At 34.1% G+C, this 15,394-nt stretch overlaps 1 protein-coding gene across 1 annotated transcript in view; it reads right to left on the reverse strand.

Moving 5' to 3' along the window:
- The window catches only part of TLL1 (tolloid like 1), a 137,913-nt gene that overhangs the window by 83,599 nt on the left and 38,920 nt on the right, over positions 1–15,394 (reverse strand). Inside the window, exons 7-8 of the mRNA XM_042984746.1 lie at positions 8,431–8,536; positions 266–390 (exon numbers count right to left, since the gene is read on the reverse strand). Coding sequence (XP_042840680.1) covers positions 266–390; positions 8,431–8,536 — 231 coding nt within the window. The remainder of the gene's footprint in view (positions 1–265; positions 391–8,430; positions 8,537–15,394) is intronic.

A 15,394-nucleotide genomic window follows, 5' to 3' on the forward strand; every position in this document is an offset into this window, starting at 1 on the left:
TTTGCTCTTTTACTTGTTAAGTTAAAACAAATAAAACATACTATCCCTGTGCCTTAAATTTGATTTCTAGCAATTTGTTTTTAATTATATCAATGGGTGTTCCAGAGTTCTCTCATTTCATTTTATGATTAACTGACTTTGAACTGAATACGTCACTTGCCAGCATGGAGAGACACAAGTAAACAGTTCAGTAAACTGTGGCTTATTCATCTGGAAAGAGCGCAATCAGGCACAATTATGGTTCTGTTTTCGTATGGTGCAATACCTGGACATCTATACAGCTTTCTTGCCTGTGCAATATCTCCTTTGCTTAAACGGGTTCGCTGACCGATTGCAGGACGTATGCCATTATCATCACGAGATGGGAGAATAGTATCCAGAAACATCCCCCTGAAAAAAATCAGAAGCAAGCCACACATAAGTCACCAAATTAAGACAATTACATTCCTTACAAGTATAAGATTATTTTTTTTTCAAAATCGTGTCAATTAAAAGGAAAAAGCATCAGTGTTGAAATTTAAATAGTGCGCCAGACTTTCAAAACATGTTCATCAAAGTAGGAAAAAAAAAAAAGTTGTGTTAAACTGTATACCTAGCATAAAGTCAATGATGAAATTCACTTTAATTTAGAAATGATTTTTAAAATCTAGAATTCTACATAGCTTCCCACACCAAGTAAACCACGGTTTTTATTTTAGTCTTTTAAGCAGATCTAAGAACCCTTGGATTACTAAATTGTAAAACAAATTCTCCTCATAGAAATCTATTTTTAAGGACAATGTATAATACATATTTTTAAGGTTACTAAGATTGTAAAAGTCAAGCAAAATATGTTATTTTTTAGTTAAATTACTAATTAACCCATGTATTCTTAGAAGTCCAAGTATCAAAGTATATATTAAAAGAACAAGAAAAAAGAAAGTGTCAAATTTTAGAAACAACAGTTTAAAGCAAAATAGTTTTTTGATAAATGCACACACAGAAAGAAAATAAAATTTTTGGGGTGCCTGGGTGGCTCAGTCGGTTAAACATCAGACTTCGGCTCAGGTCACGATCTTGCAGTTTGTGGGTTCGAGCCCCACGTCACGCTCTGTGCTGACAGCTCAGACTGGAGCCTGCTTCGGATTCTGTGTCACCCTCTCTCTCTTCCCTTTCCCTGCTTGCACTCTCTATCTCTCTCAAAAATAAACATTAAAAAACAAACTTAGGGGCGCCTGGGTGGCTCAGTCGGTTAAGCGTCCGACTTCGGTTCAGGTCATGATCTCGCAGTCCGTGAGTTCGAGCCCCGCGTCGGGCTCTGTGCTGACGGCTCAGAGCCTGGAGCCTGTTTCAGATTCTGTGTCTCCCTCTCTAGCCCTCCCCCGTTCATGCTTTGTCTCTCTCTGTCTCAAAAATAAATAAACGTTAAAAAAAATTTAAAAAAACCTTAGAAAATAAAATTTTCGTGGTAAAATTAAGAGGATAAAACTAGCAATGCACCCATGATGCTAACTTAGAGACAATGAGTTGTGAGACCAAGGTCATGATAAAACTCAACATCTTCTTAATATTCAAAACTAAATATTCTGAATATACTGCACTAAAGATAATCTTAATTTTGCAATGAATATCAACATTTATAGCTCTAAAGGAAGAACTGAGCTTAAAAGTTAGAGTGGGAAACTATTCCAGTAGTAAGAAGGATTTCAAAAAAAGAAAAGCTTTCTATAAAAGTATTTGAAATTAGTTTTTTTTTTAATTATTATTCTAGGGAGAGAGAGAGAGAGAGCAAGAGCAGGGGAGGGACAAAAAGGGGAGGGAGAGAGAGAGAGAGAGAGAGAGAGAGAGAGAGAGAGCATCCTAAGCAGGCTCCATGCTCAGTGCAGAGCTCAACACGGGGCTCAACTGCATGTGGGATCATGACCTAAGCCAGATTCAAGAGTTGGAAGCTCAGCCAACTGAACCATCCAGGTGCCCCAAAAGTATTTGAAATTAAGAAATACAATTGTAAAAAAAAAATTTTTAAATAAGATGAAAGACATGATACGCCTTTCCAAAACTTTAATGAATACATTGTATATTAAATACAAGTTAAAGGAAATTTCACCTCTACTTATTCTTTGCTTTAGGGAATACTAACTAAGCACTGTTGTAAGTCTGGATTTATAGCCTTTAATAAACATTTATGATTCTCACATTTTAGTGTGGGGTGAGAGACATTAAACAAAAGATTGACAACTGAGATAGTGACAGGTACTATGGAGAAAAAGAAGTGAAGATGGATATTGATTACCCAGTGATGGGGTAGCTTTTAAACAGTGAGATCAAAGGAAAACTCACTTGGAAGTTGACAAATTGGGCAAACATGAAGGGAGTGAAGGCGGGGGCATTGTGGGTAAATGGGAGTAGAGACTTCCAGAGAGAAAAAACAGGAAATTCAACGGCTGAGAGATGGGAGGATCCTTAAAGTTTTTGAGTGTCACACAGATAATGTGACTCTTGGCCTGAGGAAAACTGTTAATATTTGGAAGATGGTAAACAGAGGAGTGACATGATCTATGAGTATTTTATGACTAACCTCTCTGGCTCCGAGGTCAGGGTAGTGATCTTTTAGGTAAAACCTGGATAACGCAAATAGAGAATGGAACTCTATAAATTTAAGTATCTATAGAACGCCACATGCATACTGCCTGAGATAAAAGTAGGGAGGGAAACTAATGATTTATGGGAGTTGACTAGCAAAAGTGAGAGCTTGCACATACTTAATTAGACGCAACTACAGCTAGGCCAGTGCAATTGAAGGGGAAGTAGAGCTATAAAATAGGGTAGCATTGAGAAAAGCCATTCGTCAACTACACTTCATGAATCAACATATACATTCCATAGGGTAAGTCCAAATTAGTGAAGGGCTGCCATTTCTGTAGTACTTCAGCACCAACAAAGTATTCACTATTTTCTATTTCTAAAAACAGATTTGTAATCTTTAAAGGTTGATTTTTTCCAGTTTTCAAAACAGTTCAACTTGAAAAGGTCAAGGACATCTTGGCATGGATATATTCAAACTCAGACAACAGAGTGATGAATTTTGACTTCTTCTCTCTACTGAGGTAAACTCTCATTCAGAAGGTGTAAGTCACCATTTCTTTTGTTCTTTCTTTGTGGCAGGAAGTTAACAATTCTCTCCCTCCACATCCAGGCCATTAAGTAATGCAGGCTCTTCCTGACTATCCTCAGTGAGGCACTATCAATAGGCCAGAGACAGATTACAAAAGGCTTCACATACTAATCTTCACTGGCTCCATCTACATGAGAAGAGTGAATGAGCTATGCTTTTTAAAGAAACTTTGTAAAATTTTGTAATTTTTTTATTAATGAAAAATGGGCAATCCCAGTTAACAAGCCTCTATATTCCAAATTACCCATGCATATAAAGATCCCATTTATCTAGTCCTATTCTCCCTAAAAGTAAGTACCCAAATCTGCTGATGGGCTACATTCATGAAAACAACTAAAACTTTTACAGACTCCCTGGATCCAGAATAGAAAAAATATATAAAATTTCAAATATTTGCATTAATAGAATGAAGAACAAAAAGCCACATGTTCATCTAACTGATGTAGAAAACTCATTTGACAAAATTCACACCTTTCAAGATAAAAACTTTCAACGAACTATGAACAGAAGGAAACCATCTCAACATAAAGACCATGAATGAAAAACCTACAGCTAACATCATACTCAGCAGTGAAAAACTGAGTTTTTCATCTAAGATCAAGAAAAAAGCAGAAATGTCCACTCTCACCACTTCTATTCAACATAGTATTGGAAGTTGTAGCCAGAGCAATTAGGCAAGAAAAAGAAGTAAAATAAGAAAGAAAGAATTGAAATCTTCTTTTTGCAGATCATATAATCCTATATGTAGAAAACCTTAAGGAGTCCACAAAAAAAGTTAGAACTAATAAATTCAGCAAAGTTGAATAAATTCATTCAAACTGAACACACAAAAATCAGTTGCAATTCCATACAATAACAATGAACAATCTGAAAAGGAAATTAAGAAAAACAATTCCAGGGGCATCTGGGTGGCTCAGGCGGTTAAGTGTCTGACTTCAGGTTATGATCTCACAGTTTGTGAGTTCGAGCCCCATGTCTGTCAACACAGAGCCTGGAGCTTACTTCAGATTCTGGGTCTCCCTCTCTCTGCTCCTCCCCCACTTTTGCTCTGTCTCTGTCTCTCTCTCTCAAAAAACTGAATAAGCATTAAGAACTTAAAAAGAAGAAAGAAAAAAAATCCATTTAAAATACCATCAAAAAGAATAAAGTACTTAGGAATAAGCCCAACCAAAAAGGTGAAAGACTTCTAAACTAAAAACTACAAAACATTGTTGAAAGAAATTAAAGAAGACAAAAATAAATGGAAAGACATTCCATTCTTATGGATGGCATGGACATTCCATGCTTAATTTGTTAAAATGTCCACATGACACAAAATGATCTATAGATCCAGCACAATCTCTATCAAAACCCAATATAATTTCTTGCAGAGACAGAAAAACAGACCCAAAATTCATATGGAATTTCATAAAACCTCAAATAGTTAAAAAATTTTGAAAACAACAAAGCTGGAAGACTCACACATTGTAATTTCAAAACACACTATTAAGCTAAAGTAATCAAAGCAGTGTGTTACTGGTATAAAGACAGACCTATAGACCAATGGAACAGAATAAGAATCTCAGAAACAAACCCTAGTAAATATAGCAAATAATCTTCAACAAGGGTGCCAAAAACACTCAATCAGAAATATATATATATATTTTTTTCAATAAACAATACTGGGAAAACTGAATATCCACATAAAACAATAAAGTTAGGCAATTATTTAAGCTATATAAAAAGTTAACTAAAAATAGATTAAAGACCTAAACACAAATCCCAAAACTATAAAAATCCTAGAAGAAAATAGTGGAAACCCTTCATGACATAGAATCTGGCAATAATTTCTTGGATATGACACTAAAGCACAGTTAACAAAAGCAAAAACAGGTAAGTGGGACTACACAAATAAAAAAAAACTACTATGCAGCAAAGATGAAAAAAGGAAAATATTTGCAAATTATACATCCAATAAGGAGCCAGAATGTATAAAGAACTCCTATAATTCAACAACAAAAAATGAATAATCTGACTTTAAGATGGACAAAAGAATTGAATAGACATTTCTCCAAAGACAATACACAACTAGAAAGCACACGAAAGGATACTCAACATCATTAATCATCAAAGAAATGAAAATCAAGCCGCAATGAAACATCAAGTCATACCCATTAGGATGGCTACTATTTAAAAAGAGAAAAAGAAAAAAAAAAGAGACAATAACACATGTTGGTAAGGATATGGATTAATTGGAACACTTTGTGTACTGCTGTGGGATTGTGAAATGGTGCAGCTACTATAGAAAACATGATGAAGTTTCTTCAAAAAATTAAAAATAGAACTACCATATGATCCAGTAATCCTACATCTGGGTATATATGCAAAATAATTGAAAACAGGATTTGGCAAAGATATTTGCATACCCATATTGATAGCAGTACTATTCACAATAGCCAACAAGTGGAAGCAACTCAAATGTCTATCAGTGGATGAATAGATAAACAAAACATGGTATATACATATAATGGAAAATTATTCAGCCTTGAAAAGGAAGGAAATCCTCTCACATGCTACAACTTGGATAAACCATGAAGACATCATGCTAAATGAAATAAGCCAATCACAAAAGGACAAATACTGTATGATTCTACTTAATGAGGTATCTAAAGTATCCAAGTTCATGGAAACACAAAGTGGAATGGTAGTCACCAGGGGCTGGCAAGAGGGGAAATGGGGCATTATTGTTTAATGGGCACTGGGTTTCAGTTTTGCAAGATGAAAAAGTTCCAAACATCCGTTTCACAACCATGTGAATAGACTTAACATCACTAAGTGTATACTAAAAAATAGTTAAGATTGCAAATTTTATGTTCAGTGTCTTTTAACACACACACACACACACACACACACACACACACACACACACACACACAGAGCTTCAAATACTTTGGAGGTGGTGGCTAAGAACTGTGACAACTAAGTTTTTCTCCTGGAATTCATTTTTTCTTTAATTTTTTTTTAACATTTATTTATTTTTGAGACAGAGAGAGACAGAGCATGAATGGGGGAGGGTCAGAGAGAGGGAGGCACAGAATCTGAAACAGGCTCCAGGCTCTGAGCTGTCAGCACAGAGCCCGACGCGGGGCTCGAACCCACGGACCGTGAGATCATGACCTGAGCCGAAGTAGGCCGCTTAACCGACTGAGCCACCCAGACGCCCCTGGAATTCAGTTTTTAAATATATGTACAAGTTAGTAAACATTCTCTTTAAAGATCAAAACAATAAAATAAGGTGAATTGCATCAACTCTTCTCACAGGTAGATATAGTTACTTTCACTCTAAGTTCACTGGGAAGACTGAATAGGATAATTTTGGAAGAATAAGACAAATAATGGGTCAAGACTGGCTGGCATGCAGCACCATGGTGTGGGGGGTGGGAGCGATGGACTTCAGGCAGCAAAAGCAGGATGGCTTATGGAAAAGAAGAAAAAGAAGCAATTTAAACATGTAAAAGAAATGCAGAATGAGAGGAAATATATATTTTAGACTTTGGTATAGATTCATCATCTATAAAAGACAGAAAGAATGAATTATTTTCTCCTCTTTCCACTACCTCCTATGCAAAGAATCAAAAGTCAGTTTAGGTCTAAATAATATAATACACCAACATACGAGAGGTGCCTTGGCTGAACTGGGACCCAAATCCCATTTGTTACATGTTTCTATGGAAAATTCAAGTCCAAACACTGGTCTAAAAATAAAGTTTTATAACTCTTTGAGATTAATTTTAGGCCAAATTTATGGGTGTATTTCTACCAAAACTTAAATTCAATTCCAAAAACAATATATATATTATATATATATTATATCTGTATAATATATACACACACACACACACACACACAGTATATAAATATATAAACTACAGGTATAAACTATATATATGTATATATACACACCAGTAGAAAATAATTATTAAATACAGTGAATAATTATTAAAATACAGTTCACACTCAATTTTTTAAATAATATAATTTTGTCTTTTTAAAGGAGCATAATTTAAAAATTTATCTAAGTATTAAAGGCTCACTAACACATCATTCTTTACTTTTTATTAAGAATTATTTTAGGGGGCACCTGGCCGGCTCAGTTGGTGAAGCATGGGACTCTTGATTTTGGGGTTGTAGGTTCAACCTACAACGTGGGCATTGGGTGTAGAGATTACTTAAAAAAAATAAAAATCTTTAAAAAATTAAATATTTTTAAAAAAAAGGATTTATTTTTAAAAGACAGGGGTATTAATTTGAATTTTTTATCTCCTTTCTGACCCTGTCCTTAGAAACAGATGTTTGAGGGGCATCTGGGTGGCTCAGATGGTTAAGCATTGTACTCTTGACTTCGGCTTAGGTCATAATCTCACGGTTTGTGGTTTTGAGTCCTGCGTCTTCTTTCTCTCTCCTCCTCTGCCCCTCCCCCCCAAAATAAATAAACTTAAAAAAAATTAAAAAAAAGAAATAGATGTTAGATGAATTGTGAAGTGGACATAAGTGGACACAAAGAATGAGTTAGAATGGACATATGAGTGTAAAATGAGCATAAATGGGGAAAGGGGATGATTTCAATGATTTGACAGATCTAAATTCCTTACCTGGGAACTATTTGCTCGATGATGTCATCTTTAGAATAAAGTTATTGAAACCGAAATTTATTGCGTTCTTTAAAAATAGCATTAAATCTTTAATGAAATGAATTTAAGGTTAATAAGTGGTGAAATTCTAAATTACATGAGGCAAAATATCTTCATAATATGTTCTTTGAGAATTAAATTAGCTAAGCACCTTTCAAGCATAACTAGTAGTTGAGCAATAGAAAATATACAGTAGAGAACACAACTTAAATAGAGAATAAACATTCCAACTCAACAACCAAGTACCCTATGTGATTTGTGAATGCCTAAGTTTCCTTAAATGATGCTATGCCAATTTAAAATACTGATTGGTTTAATAATCATTTTCATTGGACTTTTAAAATTGACTTAGGAATATAAAATAGTTTTCATTAATTCATACCATTTTAATTTTTAATCTGAATGTATGTATTTGATAGGAAATGTGAAAACATGTTTTTAAAATCTCAAATGCTGGTGTTGGCTATAAACCTTAATTGAGTATTTTTGTACTTGAGGGCAACAGTATTTGAAAGAGCTTCAAGTTCTAATGTTAAGCATAGCTTTGTCAGGAGCCACACGGAGGAAAGGAATTAAAAGTCAAAAGGTATAACCTGAGACTCCAACCTTGAGAAGGTGTTCCTGGCATAGTGCATGATACTGTCAAAATCGTATCTTTCTCCAAGTGAGTTTACTTCTCCAGGCTCCATCTTCAGAAAATTGTATTCTTGACCTAAGAAACATTTCAGAAGCCTTTTAGCAGACAGAGACAAGAACAGAAGAGCCCCTCCTAAGCCTGCATCTGCTTTTTACTAAATGCAAGTTGCAGCTAAATGCGAACACCCAGGTACGTGCAAAAGTATGCATGCTGTTTTCACTTAACATCACGTTGAAACATTAATACTGGATTTCATTAATAAGTCAATTTGGGGGGAAAAAGGTGGATTATCAAAAACATACTTTGGATTGTTTTGCATGTATATGCTTTATGTTCTTATAAATACTTTTTTTTTAATCTCACTGCTTTTTTCAACACTGCAGGAATGATTATAAAAAGTTACATCGTTACCAAATGGGACTCCACGTTCTCTTAGGACTACATTTTCCAAGATCAACAAAAATTATCTTTTGCTTTAGAGTCTTTCTCTGAAACACTGAGAAAAATATAAAAAGAGTATTTGCATGTACACATAACACTGCAGGCTTTAGCTATGTGACTTTGTCACTAAAGGCAAAAACAATAGCAGCAGATTTCACTCAAAATTGAAACAAGAGTCTCTCTGATGAATCCATTCCAACCTCTACTTGGAGGGTGTTTTTGATCAGGAAGAATATGCTTGAGAACTTAATAATTTCTTTATTTTTGCTTTACTTTTCACAACTGTTATTTTAACTTCTGGACATTTTCCTTTTAATAGGTTTCTCAACTGGTTGTTTATATCTGTATTGTTACACGGTTTCTTGAAATTTGAAAATAACAGACTTAGATTTGTACATCCATGGCAGTTGTTCCAGAAACAGAGAATTTCCTCAGATAGAGATGAGACCTCAGTGACTCTGTTTTCATAATTTCAGTAGCCGAAGACAGCTGCTTTAGGGGCTCACGTAACTTAAAAAGCTTTGAAAGATCAAAATGTAAAGGTGAGCTCCTAGAATTCCAAATTCAAGGTTCCAACTTAAAATGGAACAACACTCATCTAACTAGGTTTTTATTCCACTCATCTAACTAGGTTTGTATTCTAGATTACAACACTCATCTAACTAGGTTTTTATTCCAACTGCCATATTACTATGAAAAATATAAATATCACATTAATAAAATTTTCCAAACGACAATAAAGAAATAGAGTGATACCAAAGTATAGTATGTCTTCTGCATGTGATAAGGAAAAGTGGTGTGCTCAACACTAATGATTAAAGAATCATCCTAAAGTGACAGAACCCAAGTCCCAGACTAAAGTGTTTTGGTCTATCTTTCAATTAATTCACACATTAGCTAGTTTTTAATGAACTAACCAGCTTGTACAGTGAAATATGTTCCACAAGTCTCTGATGTGCCTATTTGTACTATAACTATTTTCAGGAAATACTCTGTATTCTTGCCAACCTCTCACAGAAGCAACTGTTAAAACTCTCTTCTTCATAAGGAATAAGTATGTTTCAACATATCCACTTCTGAGGTGAGGTTTTCATAAAGCTATGGAGTTGATTTTATAGATACTAATCTATGCCCAGTAGAGAGTGGAGATTTCAAATTCAAGCACACTATGGGAAGATATTCTCTGGTTAAAGCAAAATGCTTCACAAAAATTTCTGAAAGTGGAACAGTAAGCAACTTTAGTCATAGATTCTGAGGCATATGATTGAGCACTTAACATGCAGGTGAGTCAGTGTTTTGTGCTAAATAAAAACAATATAACCATACATGGTCCAAATAAAGAAAGCTGAACTTATTTCATGAATAAAGGGAAGAAGACCAGAGATACAGAGAACCAGGGGAACTCACTCTAAACAATTAAAAAAAAAAAAAGATGATGAACCTTGTTCTTGAAGGCATATTCTAAAATGGATTAAAGTGGGGCACCTAGACGGCTCAGCTGGTTAAGCATCTGACCCTTGGTTTCAGCTCGGGTCATGATGTCATAGTGATTTCAGTTCAGATCATGATCTCGCAGTTCATGAGTTCAAGCCCTGCATTGGGCTTTGCGCTGACAATGCAGAGCCTGCTTGGGATTCTCTCTTCCTCTCTCCCTCTCTCTCCCCACTGCTCTTTCTCTGCCCCTCCCCTGCTTATTCTCTCTCTCTCTTTCTCAAAATAAATAGAGAAACTTAAAAAAAATAAAATAAAATAAATAAAATGGATTGAAGTAATACAATCCTTGTAACAATCTGGCTCCTATTGTAGTTACTAATTTTGCATATAAATGTGAGGCTAAAGTCTGCACTTATTAGACATTGCCCTTGAATAACAGTTGATCTTAAGTTTCTGAGCCAGAGCAAGTCATAAATTTGTTGAAGATTAATCTCCAGCATGAACTCTTTCATACTAGAATTGCCCTGCTACACTAGTTCCAAATACTCAGAAAATCTCACACAATAAATTCTTTCTTTTCCATTTGCCTGAGTGTTGAGTCACCCAGAGTATGAATAGCCATAATTTCCTAAGCACTGTGTTAAGTATTATACATTTATATACTACTTACATATTTCTTGCTTGTTTTAAATACATCCTTATGTTAAAACAGAGTCCTATTATTAAGAGTAAGAATCATTCTTAAAAGTTACTTCCTTTATAAGATGTTTTCTCCATGTAATAAAAGAAACCTAATAGCTATGGTTAACAGCAAACTTCTCATTAATTGATAGTTGAAATCATTTCCCAAAATATTGTCTCCTTTTTATTTCTTTCTTAATGATATAAAGTAAGATGAACTTTGATAGCTGGCTCAGGCATTTGAGCCTCCTATATTGGGAGTAAACGTTTGCTTTACTTCTCCTTGATAATCAACACTACAAATGATTTCATCATTTTTTAAACTGATGTACAATTGACATACAATATTATATTAGTTTCACGTGTACAACATAGTGATTAGATGCCTGTATACACTGCAAACTGGTCACCACAATAAATCTAATCACCATCAATCACCATGCGGAGTTAATAAAATGCTGACTGAATTCCCTGTGCGGTACATTACATCTCCATGACTTACTTATTTTATAACTGGAAGTTTATACTTCTTGGTTCTGTTTACCTACTTCATATCCCCAAATCCGCTCTCCTTTGGCAACCACCACTCTATTTTCTGTATCTATGAATCTCAGTTTTGTTCTGGTTTATGCGTTTGTTAGTTTTGTTTTTTAGATTCCAATTAGAATTGAAATCATGTGGATTTGTCTTTCTCTGTCTGACTTATTTCACTTAGCATAATACCCTCAAGGTCCATCAATGTCACAAATGGCAAGATTTCATTTTTCATGACTGAGTAATATACGTGTGTGTGTGTGTGTGTGTGTGTGTGTGTGTGTGTGTGTGTGAGAGAGAGAGAGAGAGAGAGAGAGAGAGAGAGAGAGAGAGAGAGAGGTCTTCTTTATTCATTCATTTATTGACGGATGGATACTTAAGTTGTTTTCCTATTTTGACTACTGTGGATAATGCTGCAATGAAGACAGGGATGCATATACCTTCTTGAATTGGTGATTTTGTTTTCTTTGCATAGATACCAAGAAGTGGAATTGTTGGATCATATGGTAGTTCTATTTTTAATTTATTGAAGAACCTCCATCCTGTTTTCTATGGTATCTTCACCAGTGCATGAAGACTCCCTTATCTCCACATCCTTCCAAGACTTGTTATCTCTTGTCTTTTTTATAAAAGCTGTTTTAACAGGTATGAGATGATATCTGATTGTAGTTTTATTTTGCATTTCCCTGATGATTAATGATGTTGAACATCTTTTCATGTGCCTGTTGCCTATCTGTATGTCTTCTTTGGAAAAATGTCTATTTAGAGCCTCTGTCCATTTTTTAATCAGATTATATTTTGTTATTAAGTTGTATGAGTTCTTTATATATTTTGGGTGCTAATAACCCCTTATCAGATATATGATTTGCAAATGTCTTCCCATTCAGCAAGTTGCCTTCCATTTTACTGATGGACTCTTTCACTATGCAGAAGCGTTTTAGTTTGATGTAGACACATTTATTTTTCCTTTTATTACCTTGCATTTGGAATCAGATCAAAAAAACAAAACAAACAAAAAAAAAACATTGCTAAGCCTAAAGTCAAAGAGCTTACTGCCAATGTTTTCTTCTAGGAATTTTATGGTTCCAGGTCTTACATTGGACTTTAATCCATTTTGAGTTAATTTTTGTGAATGGTGGAAGATAGTGGTCCACTTTCATTCTTCTGCATGTAGCTGTCCCGTTTTCCCAGCACCAATTATTGAAGAAACTATCCTCTCCTCATTGCATTGTTCTTGCTCCTTTTGCTATATATTAATTGATCACATATGTTTTAGTTTATTTCTAGGCACACTATTCTGTTCCACTGATCTATGAGGCTGTTTTTAAGCCGGTACCATACGGTTTTGATTACTGTAATTGCGTAGTATAGTTTGAAATCAGGGAGCACGATACTTCTGGTTTTGTTTTTTCTTTCTCAAGATTGCTTTGTCTATTCAGAGTCTATTGCGACTCCATACAAATTTTAGCATTATTTGTTCTAGGTCTCTAAAAATTGCCATTAGAATTTTCATAGGGATTGCACTGAATCTGTATATTGCTTTGGGTAGCATGGATATTTAACGATATTAATTCTTCAATCCATGAACATGGAATATGTTTTTACTTATCTGTGTGTTTTCCTCAATTTCTTTCATCAGTGTCTTACTAGTTTTCAGTATACAAGTCTTTCACTCCCCTGGTTAAACATATTCCAAGGTATTTTATACCATCTGATGCAATCATAAATGATTGTTTTCTTGATTTCTCTTTCTGATAATTTATTAGTGTATAGAAATACAATAGTTTTATATATTAATTTTGTATTCCACAAAATTTACTGAATTCATTTATTGGCACCAGAAGTTATTTTGGTGGAGCCTTTAGTTTCCTACAAATAGCATCATGTCATCTATAAATAGTGGCCATTTTACTTCCTTTCCAAATGGTATACCTTTTACTTCTTTTTCTGATCGAACTGCTGTAGCTAGAACTTCCAATAGTATTTTGAATAAAAGTGCCAAGTGTCTTGCTCCTGACCTTACAGGAAACACTTTCAGTTTTTCACCACTGAGTAAGATATTAGCTGTGATTTTGTGATATATGGTCTTTATTATGTCAAAGTACATTCCCTCTATACCCACTTTGTTGAGAGTTTTTATTATAAATAGATGTTGAATTTTCTCAAGTGCTTTTTCTGCATCTTTTTAATTGATCAAATGATTTCTATGTTTTGTGGGGTTTTATGTTTCCAATTATTATTTTTTAATATAATTTATTGTCAAATTGATTAACATACAGTGTGCTTTTGGTTTTGGAGGTAGATTCCCGTGATTCATCGCTTACATACAACACCCAGTGCTCATCTCAACAAGTGCCCTCCTCAACGCCAATCACCCATTTTCTCCTGATTTTTATGTTTTGTTAATGTGGTATATCGCATTGGTTAATTTGCACGTTTGAGCCATCCTTGCATCCCTGGAATAAAATGCACTTGATCATAGTGTATGATCCTTTTAATGGATTATTTTGGTTTATTAATATTTGCTAATACTTTACTGGGGATTTTTGCATCTATATTCATCAGGGATATTGGCCTGTAATTTTCCTTTTTTGTGCTGCCCTTGTCTGGTATTATATTAGAGTAATGCTGACTTTGTAAAATGAGTTCAGAAGCATTTCATCCTCTTCAATTTTTTGGAATAGTTTGAGAAGGATAGGTATTACATCTTCTTTGAATATTAAGTAGAATTTACCAATGAAGCATTCTGGTCCTGGACTTTTGTATTTTGGGAGTTTGTAGTTACTAATTCAATCTCTTTATACGTAATTAGTATGTTCAGGTTTTCTATATTCTTATGATTCAGTCTTGAAAGATTGTATGTTTCTAGGAACATAACTAATTCTTCTAGGTCACCCTATTTGCTTACCTATAATTGTTCATATTAGTCTAATGATCCTTTGCATTGCTATGGTATCAGTTGTTACTTCTATTTCATTTCTAATTTTATTTATTTGAGCCTTCTCTTTTTCCTGGTGAGCCTAACTGAAGGTTTATCAATTTTACCTTTTCAAAGACCTAACTTTTAATTTCATTGATCTTTTCTATTATCTATTAAGTTCTATTCCATTTATTATTTCCTTTCTTCTACTAACTTTGGCTTAATTTGTTCTTTTTCTAGTTCCTTTGGATGTAAAGTTAGATTGTTTATTTGAGCTTTTTTTTTTTTTTTTTTTTTGGTTTCTTGAGATAGGCTTGTATTGCTATGAATTTAACCTCTTATAATCACTTTTACTGCATTCCATAGATTTTGGTATATCATATTTCTATTTTCCTTTCTATCTAGGTATTTTTTAATTTCTCTTTTAAATTCTTTAATGACCCAGTGGAGAAAATATCTTTTTTCCATTCCTTCACTTTCAGTCTGGTGTCCTTAGTTCTTAAGTGAGTCTCTTAGAGGCAACATATAGGTGAGTAGTTTTTAAAATATTCAGCCACTTTATATCTTTTGATGGGAGTATTTAGTCAATTTACATTTAAAGTAATTATTGATAGGTATGTACTTATTGCCATCTTGTTGACTGTTTTCTGGCTGATTTTGTAATACCTCTCTGTTCCTTTCTTCTTGGCTTTCTTTTTATCCTTGTGGTTTGATACCTTTCCTTAGTGTTATATTTAGATTCCTTTCTCATTTTCTTTTGGGTATTCACTATAAGTGTTTGCCTGTGGTTACTGTGAGATTCACATATAACATCCTATGTATATAACAGTCTAATTTAAGTTGATAGCAACTTAAATTTGAATACATTCTCAAACTACATTCTTACTCCCCCCGCCCATGTTTTGCTTTTGATATCACATTTT

The sequence above is a fragment of the Panthera tigris genome, chromosome B1, assembly GCF_018350195.1.
Source record: "Panthera tigris isolate Pti1 chromosome B1, P.tigris_Pti1_mat1.1, whole genome shotgun sequence".
NCBI lineage: Eukaryota > Metazoa > Chordata > Mammalia > Carnivora > Felidae > Panthera > Panthera tigris.